At 40.6% G+C, this 14,033-nt stretch overlaps 1 protein-coding gene across 3 annotated transcripts in view; it reads right to left on the minus strand.

The window, feature by feature from the left end:
• LOC144591940 (putative E3 ubiquitin-protein ligase HERC1) overlaps positions 1–14,033 on the minus strand; it is a 209,667-nt gene that overhangs the window by 74,949 nt on the left and 120,685 nt on the right. For 2 of the 3 annotated variants that reach the window (XM_078395980.1, XM_078395998.1), the window contains exons 39-44: positions 11,909–12,122; positions 11,319–11,479; positions 8,261–8,365; positions 4,742–4,955; positions 2,883–3,010; positions 1,521–1,753 (exon numbers count right to left, since the gene is read on the minus strand). In XM_078395980.1, the coding sequence (XP_078252106.1) occupies positions 1,521–1,753; positions 2,883–3,010; positions 4,742–4,955; positions 8,261–8,365; positions 11,319–11,479; positions 11,909–12,122 (1,055 nt within the window). The remainder of the gene's footprint in view (positions 1–1,520; positions 1,754–2,882; positions 3,011–4,741; positions 4,956–8,260; positions 8,366–11,318; positions 11,480–11,908; positions 12,123–14,033) is intronic. The other variant, XM_078395990.1, reaches the window with a different exon arrangement.

Raw genomic sequence — 14,033 nt, forward strand, 5'->3', positions numbered from 1 at the left:
ATCTTCCTGTCACCACCTATATCCTTTCTTTATAGAATATACCCATTCCTTCTCTCCAGAGATGCTGCCTGACCTGCTGAGTTACTCCAGCATTTTGTGATACCTTCGTTTTGTACCAGCATCTGCAGTTTTTTTCCTATAGAAAGAGAGCACTGGTGAGCTTACTAATCGTAAAGGGACTGGCAGGCCAAGGAAGACCTCCACAGCTGATGACAGAAGAATTCTCACTACAATAAAGAAAACCCCCCAAACACCTGTCCAACAGATCAGAAACACTCTTCAGGAGTCAGGTGCGGATTTGTCAATGACTACTGGCCGCATAAGACTTCATGAACAGAAATACAGAGATTACACTGCAAGATGCAAACCACTCGTTAGCTGCAAAATTAGAATGATTGGGTTACAGTTTGCCAAGAAGTACTTAAAAGAGTAGTTCTAGAAAAAGGTCTTGTGGACAGATGAGACGAAGATTAACTTATATCAGAGTGATGGCAAGAGCAAAGTATGGAAGAGAGAAGGAGCATACCACCTTATCTGTGAAACACGGTGGTGGGGATGTTATGGCCTGGGCATGTATGGCTGCTGAAGGTACTGGCTCACTTATCTTCATTGATGATACAACTGCTGATGATAGTAGCATAATGAATTCTGAAGAGTATAGACACATCCTATCTGCTCGTTCAAACAAATGCCTCAACTCATTGGCCAGTAGTTCATTCTACAGCAAGACAATGATCCCAAACATACTGCTAAAGCAACAAATGAGTTTTTCAAAGCTAAAAAATGGTCAATTCTTGAGTGGCCATGTCAATCACCCAATCTGAACCCAATTGAGCATGCCTTTTATATGCTGAAGGGGAAACTGAAGGGGACTAGCCCCTAAAACAAGCATAAGCTAAAGATGGCTGCAATACAGGCCTGGCAGAGCATCACCAGATGAGACACCCAGCAACTGGTGATGTCCATGAATCGCAGAGTTCAAGAAGTCATTGCATGCAAAGGATATCCAACAAAATACTAAACATGACTACTTTCATTTACATGACATTGCTGTGTCCCAAACATTATGGTGCCCTGAAATGGGGGGACTATGTATGTATAAACACTGCTGTAATTTCTGCATGGTGAAACCAAAATGTATAAAAATGGCCTTTATTAAATTCTGACAATGTGCACTTTAACCATATGTGATTTTTTCTATTACAAATCTCAAATTGTGGAGTACAGAGGCAAATAAATAAATGATAGGTCTTTGTCCAAACATTATGGAGGGCACTGCAATGCTGGGAAGTTTGGTCTCTATGATGAACCCAGACAGGAACAGTTAAGGTAGAGTGAAGTATAACAGGAAGTTAAAATCATTTTCATGTACCAAGTACCATAATTTGCCTCTTTTCAATATGGATGACAAGGTAGTAGTAAAGACACACTTGAAGTAAAACAGTGGATTCAAGAATCCCAAATAATTATTTGAAAGGAGGAAATAATTAAACTACACAATGAAGTTTAGAGGAATTTACCATGTTAGGCCAATCCATCATCTCCGACAACCAAATGCCCTGTGCTTCATTTTCAGCACCACATTGAGACGGAAACATATCTTCAACAGAGCCTTCGGACAATGGATCCTCGGAAAAACAGAGCTCTAACTCTCCATCTAGATTGCGGTCAGATATTGCATCAGTTTCCTGCCACCCTGTAGGTTCAGGCTCCCTTCGTAGTGATGACTGTACCAGTAGAGGAGATCTGGATCCTTTACAGGACATAAGTATTTTATACATTTGCTAAAAAATATAATATTGTACATTCAGTCAGTCGTAACTGGATCAAATATATATATATATATATATCGTTTTGTAATTCCCCAAACATTAACCAACAACACGGAAACAAAATATAAAGATATAAATTATTGATACTTTGATTTAAAGGGGTAGGCCATTTGGAACTGAAATGAGGAAAAACTTTTTCACAGAGAGTTGTGAATCTGTGGAATTCTCTGCCTCAGAAGGCAGTGGAGACCAATTCACTGGATGCATTCAAAAGAGAGTTAGATAGAGCTCTTAGGGCTAGCGGAATCAAGGGGTATGGGGAGAAGGCAGGAACAGGCAGGATTGTGGATCAGCCATGATCACATTGAATGGCAGTGCTGGCTCGAAGGGCCGAATGGCCTACTCCTACAACTATTGTTTATGCATCTATGTATCTATGCATCTATGTAACTTGTGCAGTGATTAACTCACTTCTCAGTTTCCTAATCAAAAATGGATTTAATACAAAGCCATGTTGGTTAGCAGTCATGAAAAAAGGCACAACTCTTAAACAGATTGATGCACCACAACTAAACTTATCCTTCTTAAAAATCTCGTGCTTCCAGTACCTTTGCCTTTATTTCAGTTTTATGATGACCAAACTCTTTAAAACTGCTAATTCAATGCCAGTTAGCATCAATTTAGAATTAATCTCAGTTTTCTGGGTCTCACACTACATAACTCTCTCCTTAAATTCATCACCTTCACTCCTTTTTTCCCTCACTTAGCATCTTCCTTAAATTATGCATATTTTTGGTCATAGTCTCCAATTTCTTCCTTTGGCATCCATTTACATCTGTTTGTGGCACCATGGGACATTTCCTTCATAAATGCAAGCAGGGTTTTATTTACTAGACAAAACCTCCACCCAATACTGTAGTGAAAACCAAATACCAGAGTGAAAACTCAAATCAAAGCATGAATTTCTGCCTTTAACGGGATTATTAAATATTGTTCAGCTTGTCACATTATAGTTGGACTTTTGGATTATTACAGAATTCCATTTATAATTTGATAATAGCAGAAACAGGACCATAACTCATATTAGTGGCTCTCATAACCACATCTTACCAGCCCTTATGAAGGCGGAACGATGACCTTGGCTTGCTCTGCGTCTTCGAGCTGGCGGAGGCCTATTTCTAGTCAAATGCACATCAATAAAGTTTCCTCTTTCTATCTGATCCAAACCATCAGTGTTTCTGCTTGTTGGTATTGGGAATAGGAGGGTGGGGAGGTTGTGGTGAGAGGGTGGTTATGGGATGAATGGGAGTAGAAAATGAGAAGAAATATTCAAAACACCATATCAATAAATTAAAGTTTGTCATATTTTAAACAGTAACATCTTTACTTGCATGCACCATTGGCAATCATTGCAGTCTTCAAGTTTCTATAATTTGAGACGCTGGCTTAATGAGCATGATAGAGATCATATGAAGAAAGGTCAATTGGTCCAAAAAAGAATCATAGAAATCATTGACACAGGACATTATGTCTTTCATGCCGAAACAGGAATATATTTGCATTCTAAACCATTGTACTGATATGTTGGTTACCTTGCTTTCAGTTTGTTCAAGTATTAAAAATTCACGATTTTTTTTTAAAACCAAAAGATCTGTAAGCAGTTGAATTTCCTTCCTGTGTGCTAGATAATATTTACATAATGCCGCCTCCCAAACTGCTAGTTGGCTTAAATTTCTCACCCTTATTCATAATTTAATATTTTTTAATATCATGGGAGTCCTGCATGTTAAATAAAAATTTTAACTCGAACACCTCGTACTTTTCATAGTGCTTCATAAAATCTTATCTTGTTCTTTTAGTAAAGCTTTAGTTTAATGCCAATGCACATGTTTTACCCTTCTATGCACTCTAGTATCCTGCCAAAATATTTTTAAACTTAATTTCACTTACTGTACGGGCACTGTAAAGATGTGCACATTACTACTGGTAGTTCTGCTATAATGCATTCCTAAGAAACATGGATTATAGAAAACTGTTATAACGAATTGTGTCAATGAGGAAGAGGGGGTTAGGGGCGAATTAGTTTTACATCCTTGTTAATTAATTGAATCATGGTCTATTTTATCTTGCGATGTGTTTCGATGCCCATCGTTTGTTCTCATATTTTTTTGAAGTCCTATAAATATCTCCAAAAAAGTTCTGGTCATTTTTGATTCAGTTTTCGAAAAAGCATTCGGCAAGCTTCCGCATGGTAGGTTGCTCTGGAAGGATAGATCGCATGGGATCAAAGGAAAGAGAGCTGAATGGATAGAACATTGGTTTCATGGAAGGAAGCAGAGGGTGATGGTGGAAGGTTGCTTCTCAGACTGGAGGCCTGTGATTAGTGGTGAGCCTCAGGGTTTGGTGCTGGGCATTTTACTGTTTGTCATCTATATTAATGATTTGGATGAGAACATACACGGCAAGATTAGCAAGTTTGCAGATGATACAAATTGTGAAGATGATTGTGAAAAATTGCAACAGGATATTGATCGAATGACTAAGGAATGGTTAATGGATTATAATAGAGAAATTTGTCCAGCCCCCTCCCCTGACATCAGTCTGAAGAAGGGTCTCGACCCGAAACGTCACCCATTCCTTCTCTCGTGAGATGCTGCCTGACACGCTGTGTTACTCCAACATTTTCTGTCTACCTTCGAAATAAGATTGATGGTTTATTTTCTTAAATTTCTTAGAATTTTGAACACTTATCATTGGTCATTTTAAAATCTTTATTCAAAAACGTTTACAATTTTGCTTGTCCTTCCTTACATCTAAAGCCTTTTCTTTCCCTAAAATCACAATTTCAATGTTAATTCCAAACAACACGAAATTTTTTATTTTACTATTCAAAACAGAAAAGATGATTTACTGTGATTGATTTTCAAGTATTATATCTCAAAGATCAACTTTACAGATTTGCTGCTTACCCTTCAACAGCATCTTCCCTTTCAACATTGTCAGGAGACACAGGCGTCGTTGATCGATTGTGCACTATAACCTCAGACTCCATCGGTGTTTCCAAATCATTGTCCACCGTTGCAGAGGAATAAACAATTACTTCTTGTTCTTCTGCAAGTGGGTGTTCTAGCATCCAGCTGGCTAACTGTTCAATCGACTGTGGGTCTGCATCTCCAGAAATTCCTGCACAAAAGAGAACAATAAAATTCACATATCTTTATACACTGGGTAAAAAGGCAAACGATAAACAACAAGAGCGTACATGTCGGATCTGTCCTTTTCCTGCATTCTTATTTCCACTCGCCTAGAAACAACTCTCTGAATCTTCCTGGTCCGTTAAGAGTCAGGAAGCTAAGACACTATTAGATGAACCATCTAGCCTTCATATAAAAATTAAAATTTGACAATTAAGGATGAGAAGTTGATTGGCCTAGGTTGATACACAGGCCCACCCTGCCTCTATTGCATCATAAGGTGTCTGAGAGTTGGTTGGGTTCCCCACTCCCTCCTTGGACTCCTGCCTAATCATAGGATAACCTGACTCAGGAAACCATTTTCCCTTTAAGTGGTGAGTCAGGTGGACATTGTGGTTAATGTACAACAGGCCCTTCACTCCAAAATGTCTGTGCCAAACATGATGCCAAGTTAAACTAATACATTCATTCTCTGTATATTCATGTACCTCTCTAAAAGCCTCTTAAATGCCCATTAGAAAGGGAGAAGATTTCACTGTAACCTTGATGAGAGGATGGTAAATGATTCTGGAGAATAATTTGCTCTGAATGTCAAGGTGGTGAAGGGGTGGGTTAACAACTATGACATTGATCAGGAAGGATGGGGAGGCTGAGAGAATTGATGTTGAAGGAAGAAGTCAGCTGAAGAGATGAATTGAGTGTAGTAGGTAACTAGTATAAGAGAAACAATTGTTGGGGCTTGAGAATATTTGCTCAGTTCCTTGTATTTCCTTATAATTAAGAAATCTCTCTCATCATTGAATATATTTAATGACAAAATTCTGAGTGGGGAACTCCAAAATCATGAGAGGATATTCCCCGTCATCTGTCTATTTTTCAAAAGGCTATGCCTCCCAGTTCTAAATTCCTTCACCCGAGTTATATTGTAATTTAAAAATAATTTGATTGCATAACCATTAAAACAAGCACTGAACCTTTATTACCTGGGTTCCAACCTTTACCTCAGCTGCTACTTACTACCTGCTGAATTACATTATTCACATCATTACATCATTCTTACGGACTGCTTTGCAGTAATGACAAAATTAATATCTCTCTTCTTTATGCTTAAATCCTTCCAATGTAATCAACCTAATCTTTACTGCTTTGATTTTTCTCCTTTGTATATTCCTACCTTTGATCCTCCATCAAGGGTAGGTTTGTTGTTAGGTTTCCAGACTCAACACCTGGAATTTCCCCTTTTGCCATCTCTCTAGGTCAATAGTCAATTTTATTTGTCACATACACATAAATGCACAGTGAAATGAAAGATTACCCACAGTCCAATAATAAGAGCAATCAAAATAAGCAATGACACACACAATCATAAACCAACACCAAACAAAAAAGAAACATCCATCACAGTGAGTCTCCTCCAGTCACCACCTCACTGTGATGGAAGGCCAGAATGTCTTTTCTCTTCCCCTGCCGTCTTCTCCCGCGGTCAGGTTGTTGGAGTTGCCACGTTCCAGGCCGCGCCGGACGGTGAAAGGACCGCAGCGGGCCGACCCAAGCCCTGCGACTTGGGCCGGGCGAAGACGCTGCCGCTACACATCAGGGCGGTCGGGGCTCCCAACATTGAAGCCCTCGCCGGGCAGAAAAAAATCCCGCAGCCTATTTCAGGCCGCGCCAGACGGTGAAAGGTTCGTGGCGGGCGGACCCAAGCCCCGCGATTCGGGGCAGGCGAAGACGCTGCCGGGGCTCCCGATGTCGGCCCCCACCCAGGGGCCTGCGAGCCTCTGATATCCAGATGGTAAGTCCGGTCTGCTGGCTCTGTTTGGCCGATTGTAGGCCACAGCGGGAACGGAGACATGACCCAGAAAACAAAGGTCGGGTCTCCGTTCGGAAGAGACAGGTTTACAGTTCCTCCCCTCCCCCCACCCCCACCATATAGTACGCAACCATATATCTAAACACAACAATTAAGACAAAAAACAACAAAAAACACAAAAGACAGACGGACTGCAGGCAAGCTGCAGCTGCTAGGGCAGGATAGGGCAGGTTTAGAGGGATATGGAGCAAATGCAGACAGGTGGGACTAGTGTAGATGGAACATTTGTGGGCAAGTTGGGCCAAAGGGCCTGTAAGACCAAGACTCTGAAATCAACCCTATCAACCAAATTTGTAGCCATTCCTCCTAATCCAGGTTAGTTCATTTTCTCTGAGAATATCTTACACTTGAACTCCAGAAAATCTGATAAAAGTACATTGAGGCAAAGATTCACTCTCTTTCCCACACCGATCTTTCCATCCTTGGCCTAATCTACTGCCGGGGCAAGGCTCAATGCAAACTAGAAGAACAAGATTCTGCCTGGTTAGTCTACAATCCAATGGGATGAATAGAGTTTTCCACTTTTAGATAATCACCCCCTTTCAATCTTTCCCTTTTTATTCTCTTTCCCATACCCCGCTTCCACCCACCCTCCCTGCCATCATTCATTTTTGTCCCTGTCCTTTTCCTTGTTCCAGTCATCCACTCCACACACATTTTACCTAAAGGATCCTACCCCCTCTTTCATTTGGTTCTGGTTCCATTCTCATTCACCTTTCCCTTAATGTCTCCTATTTTCACATTTCTCATCAGATTCCAGCCCTGGCAGACTTTTTTTTCGTGATTATCACCTTCATCTCTTCTCCCTTGGCTCCCTCTGCCTCCTTTCTCTTTTTTGCCTGCTTCTATCCATCATCAACCTGCCTCAGCTTCCCCACTCTCATCTATTTCCCTCCCCTATTCCATATGCCTCCATCCAACATCTCTCCTCGTCCACCAATCACCTCACTTCAGTCTCACTACTCCCCCTATCCTCTATATACCAGCTATCTCCCTTATCCATTCTCCCTTAACCATTCCTTATCCACCCAATGATACAGCTTGATCTGCTGAGTCCCTCCTGATATTGTTTGTTGTTCACATGCTAAATAGAAATGCAGCTACACCAGATACTGCACATCTGGGATATTTTCCCTTTTCGTCAATTGAGATTGGAAAACAAAGATTTTTAGTGCCATCTTCCTGGGTACTATATTGTGTGATTAAATAACATTGGAAATTTATGGGCATCTCAAAAATGATGTATAATAACATTATGCAATCTATAAAGGGCAAAGAATGACTGAACATGCAAGTACAATAAATGTACATTGTCCGGGAAACTTATTTGTCATCAATAAAAGTATGTAAAATAAATAAATAAATAATAAATAAAGTACGGGACAATAAATGAAAATTAAAAAAACGAAACTGATTGGCCATACCTGCAGCATCAACTGCTTTGCAAATGTGTCTCAAGGAAAAACCCATTTCTAGCAAGGGAACAGCAACTGGTGGAGGATGCTCAGGAAGATCACTTCTAGAATCTTCTGAAGTAAAGGAGAATTTATGGATTAGAATTTAAACTCTATTAAAGGGTTACGACATAACTGACAACATCAAAGGCTCTCAAAAATGTAGCAAAGTTTCCTTACATAAATACAACATGTGTATACAACAATTGCCTGCATCCTATATGTCATTCTCTCTTCTCTCTTCTCTCTACTGTCTGGTCGAAGATACAAAAGCTTCAAAGCACATACCACCAAATTCAGGAACAGCTTCTTCTCCATTATCAGGCTACTAAATGGTCTTCCCCATAAATTGGGATGTCGTCACGATCTTCTAAACGACTTCATTGCGGACCTTGGACTTTTTCTCTGTGATTTAATACTAAAATCCTACAACACTACTTTCTGCACTCTGGTCATTTTCTCTTTGCAGTACTTGCTGTGCTTGTGCAGGGCTTCATGGTATTCATGTACAATATGACTCTATTGCACTGGGTAGCACACGAACAAAGCTTTTCATTATATCTCAGTACACATGACAATAATAAACCAGCACCAATGTATCTTGGATATGGGATTATCATGATTTTAAAATAAGCTCTCCTAAATGTCTTGTGAAAATAATTATTTAAGTAGGGAAAAAACTAATTACTCTACCATTGATTACCCATAAATTAATTGCAATTATTTTAAATATTCAGAGATGCAATGCAAAATATGAATCCATGTGAATAGATATTGAAGTCAGATGGCATAATCAGGCCATTATAAGGCTGGAGACATGACTTCAACATGAATAGCAAAGTTAAAGAATAAAAATTGATTGATTGGTAGAAAATAACTATCTTGATTAAAGACGGTGCAGCTTACTCTTCACTGACCTAGTTTCCATCATTCCATGGGAAAACATCACCTCTGAGTCAATTTCATCTTTGCTTGTTCTATCTTTAGAAGGATGAGGGGGGATCTTATTGAAGCATATAAGATAATTAGGGGATTGGACACATTAGAGGCAGGAAACATGTTCCCAATGTTGGGGGAGTCCAGAACAAGGGGCCACAGTTTAAGAATAAGGGGTAGGCCATTTAGAACGGAGATGAGGAAGAACTTTTTCAGTCAGAGAGTGGTGAAGGTGTGGAATTCTCTGCCTCAGAAGGCAGTGGAGGCCAGTTCGTTGGATGCTTTCAAGAGAGAGCTGGATAGAGCTCTTAAGGATAGCGGAGTGAGGGGGTATCGGGAGAAGGCAGGAATGGGGTACTGATTGAGAGTGATCAGCCATGATCGCATTGAATGGCGGTGCTGGCTCGAAGGGCTGAATGGCCTACTCCTGCACCTATTGTTTATTGTCTATTGTCTATCATAACATCTATCAATTTGTTGTCTGCACAAATCAAGTTAGAGTGCATAATTGTTTAAAGTAATAATGGGAAAGGGGAATATACAGAGAAGAATATTTCCCTCCTTTTTAAGAAAGGAGGGAGAGAGAAAACGGGAAATTATAGACCAGTTAGTCTGACATCAGTGGTGGGGAAGATGCTGGAGTCAATTATAAAAGACGAAATTGCGGAGCATTTGGATAGCAGTAACAGGATCGTTCCGAGCCAGCATGGATTTACGAAGGGGAAATCATGCTCGACTAATCTACTTGAATTTTTTGAGGATGTGACTAGGAAAATTGACAGGGGAGAGCCGGTGGATGTGGTATACCTCGACTTTCAGAAAGCTTTCGACAAGGTCCCACATAGGATATTAGTGGGCAAAATTAGAGCACATGGTATTGAGGGTAGGGTACTGAGATGGATAGAAAATTGGTTGACAGACAGAAAGCAGTGGGGATAAATGGGTCCCTTTCAGAATGGCAGGCAGTGGCTAGTGGGGTACCGCAAGGCTCGGTGCTGGGGCCGCAGCTATTTACAATATACATTAATGACTTGGATGAAGGGATTAAAAGTAACATTAGCAAATTTGCAGATGATACAAAGCTGGGTCGCAGTGTGAACTGTGAGGAAGATGCTATGAGGTTGCAGGGTGACTTGGACAAGTTGTGTGAGTGGGCGGATGCTTGGCAGATGCAGTTTAATGTGGATAAGTGTGAGGTTATCCACTTTGGTGGTAAGAATAAGTAGGCAGATTATTATCTGAATGGTGTCAAGTTAGGAAAAGGGGAAGTACAACGAGATCTTGGTGTCCTAATGCATCAGTCACTGGAAGGAAGCATGCAGGTACAGCAGGCAGTGAAGAAAGCCAATGGAATGTTGGCCTTCATAGGAGTTGAGCCTTCATAACAAGAGGAGTTGAGTATAGGAGCAAAGAGGTCCTTCTGCAGTTGTACAAGGCCCTAGTGAGCCCGCACCTGTAGTACCGTGTGCAGTTTTGGTCTCCAAATTTCAGGAAGGATATTCTTGCTATTGAGGGCGTGCAGCGTAGGTTTACTAGGTTAATTCCCGGAATGGTGGGACTGTCATATGTTGAAAGATTGGAGCGGCTAGGCTTGTATACACTGGAATTTAGAAGAATGAGAGGGGATCATCGAAACATATAAGATTATTAAGGGGTTGGACACGTTAGAGGCAGGAAACATGTTCCCAATGTTGGGGGAGTCCAGAACCAGGGGCCACTGTTTAGAATAAGGGGTAGGCCATTTAGAACGGAGATGAGGAAAAACTTTTTCAGTCAGAGAGTTGTAAATCTGTGGAATTCACTGCCTCAGAAGGCAGTGGAGGTCAAGTCTCTGAATGCATTCAAGAGAGAACTGGATAGAGCTCTTAAGGATAGCGGAGTCAGGGGGTATGGGGAGAAGGCAGGAATGGGGTACTGATTGAGATTGATCAGCCATGATCACATTAAATGGTGGTGCTGGCTCGCAAATGGCCTACTCCTGCACCTATTGTCTATAATATACCGAGTAGAGAAATTAAAATATCCAAAAAAATTAAACAATATTAGGAGACAGACTGTAGCGTTGCCTTTAAAAATATTGGGAATGACTTACCAGGTGAACTACATTGCCTGTTGGAAACTGAAGGAAATGAAAAATAATTCCTTTGCTCCACATCATCATCTGAAATAGCAGGTACCACATTCAATCCAGGGAGTAATAAAGGATTGTTAAGCAATCCAGAGAGTGACGGAAATCGGACAAAAACCATTTGTCTACATGTGAAAAACAAGCAAAACAATTTAAGTCAGTTTTAATTTTAATGCAGCACTTCGAAATTACACATTAACAAATCAAAATTAATTTAGGCTCACATGTTTAGGCAAGCACATGTAATGCATTCAAAACTTTTGTTTAAAATTAAACTTTTAGGCTGCTCCATTAGATGGCGAGAGAACTTTAATCTGCCTGAAAATTAAAGGTACTCCAACATAGTGAGTTTGCATGCAGTAAATAGGAAACATAAATATTCTAAATACAACCAGCTTGGTTTACAACTGTAGTATACTTGAAGTATATAAATTGGTCTGTAATTTAAAAAAAAAATCAGTATGGTTCTTTAAACAGCACACTTGCGTATTTTCTATTGATCAATAAAACGGAACTAATCAGAGTACAAAATATGTAAACAATATTATACTCACTGTAAGGCGTTGACAGGCAAGAAAGGGTTAACATTTTCCAATCCATTTGCAGATACTAAAGAACTAAAATTTGTGGCCGAAGAAGCGTTTGAAGCTGGCACGGAGATGGGAATTGCTGCACTTTCCTCAGAGGAGTTACTGTACAGTGAAACTGTACTAGATGAGGTTGATGTCGCTTGAGAGTGAAGTCTTGCATTTTCTGTCAATGATCCCTCTGAAATTAGGATTTAAAAAGCAAAGATTTGAATCGGCATTTGTTTTAAGCAAAGTATGTATACAGTTCCACACTCTAAAGGAAAAAATAACGTTGATCATTTGCCTTTAAATCTCCAGCGATATATAAACACATGAAACATATGCTGCTATTACTTCCTGTAACAGTATGTCTCCTTATTAAACTCTCGCACATGATATACCAAAGGCTCTTAACAACCTTAAAATCTCCTTTGTCAAAACATGTTCTAGTCAATTAAAGTTAAACTGTCCAGCAGAATTATAAAATACAGCGTAAACGAAACATTTTCCCCCCATACAATGACACAGGAAAAATACTCCACTTAATTTTCAGTAATTTAAGCACACTTAGAAGCGTTCTTAAATTCTCCATCTGTTTTTTAAATAAGGTGTCATACAATTTTACAGCATGGAAATAGGCCTTTCGCCCAGTTTGCCCTTGCTGACCAAGAAGCCCAATCTACACTAGTGCTGCTGCCTGCATTTGGCCCATATCCCACTAAACCATTCCTATTTTCTGTCTATCACCTCTGGCTGCATGTTCCATTTACATACCAACCTCCGTGTGAAAATTCTCTGCCTCAGAGGGCAGTGGAGGCCAATTCTGAATGCATTCAAAAGAGAGTTAGATAGAGCTCTTAAGGATAGCGGAGTCCGTGGGTATGGGGAGAAGGCAGGAACGGGGTACTGATTGAGAATGATCAGCCATGATCACATTGAATGGTGGTGCTGACTCGAAAGGCTGAATGGCCTACTCCTGCACCTATTGTCTAAAGTTGCCCCTCAGGTTCCTAATAAATCTTTCCCCTCTCAACTTAAACCTTTGTCCACTGGTTCTTGATTCCCCTACTCTGGGTAAAGGACAGTGCATCTTCTGTATTCTATTTATTCCCCTCATGATTTTATACACCTCTATACGATCACCCCGCATCCTTCTGTGCTCCAAAGATTAAAGGCCTAGCCTGCCCAACCTCTCCCTATAGCTTAGGCCCTCAAGTCCTGGCAACATCCTCATAAATCCTCTCTGCACTCTTTTCAGCTTAACAACAACTTTCCTATTGTAGGGTAACCAAAACTAAACACAGTACTTCAAATGGTACTTCAAATGTGGTCTCCCCAATGTCTTGTTAAACCGTAACATAACATCTCAACTTCTACACTCAACACCCTGACTAATGTGATGAAAGCCTTCTTGACCACCCTTTCTACTTGTGATGCCAGTTTCAAGGAACTATATAACTGCAGTCCCCAGACCCCTTCCATTCACGGTGAAGGTCCTGGCCTGGTTTGACTTCCCAAAATGCAAAACCCCACAATTATCTGCATTAAACTCCACTAACCACTAGACAATAGGTGCAGGAGTAGGCCATTCGGCCCTTCGAGCCAGCATCACCATTCAATGTGATCATAGCTGATCATTCTCAATCAGTACCCCGTTCCTGCCTTCTCCCCATACCCCCTGACTCCGCTATCCTTAAGAGCTCTCTCTAGCTCTCTCTTGAATGCATTCGGAGAATTGGCCTCCACTGCCTTCTGAAGCAGTGAATTCCACAGATTTACAACTTTCTGACTGAAAAAGGTTTTCCTCATCTCCGTTCTAAATGGCCTACCACTTATTCTTAAACTGTGGCCCCTGGTTCTGGACTCATCCAACATTGGGAACATGTTTCCTGCCTCTAACATGTCCAACCCCTTAATAATCTTATATGTTTCGATAAGATCCCCTCTCATCCTTCTAAATTCCAGTGTATACAAGCCTAGCCGCTCCAATCTTTCAACATATGACAGTCCCGCCATTCCGGGAATTAACCTAGTAAACCTACGCTGCACGCCCTCAATAGCAAGAATATCCTTCCTCAAATTTGGAGACCAAAACTGCACACAGTACTCC

Source organism: Rhinoraja longicauda, chromosome 1 (assembly GCF_053455715.1).
Source record: "Rhinoraja longicauda isolate Sanriku21f chromosome 1, sRhiLon1.1, whole genome shotgun sequence".
Taxonomy (NCBI): Eukaryota; Metazoa; Chordata; class Chondrichthyes; order Rajiformes; family Arhynchobatidae; genus Rhinoraja; species Rhinoraja longicauda.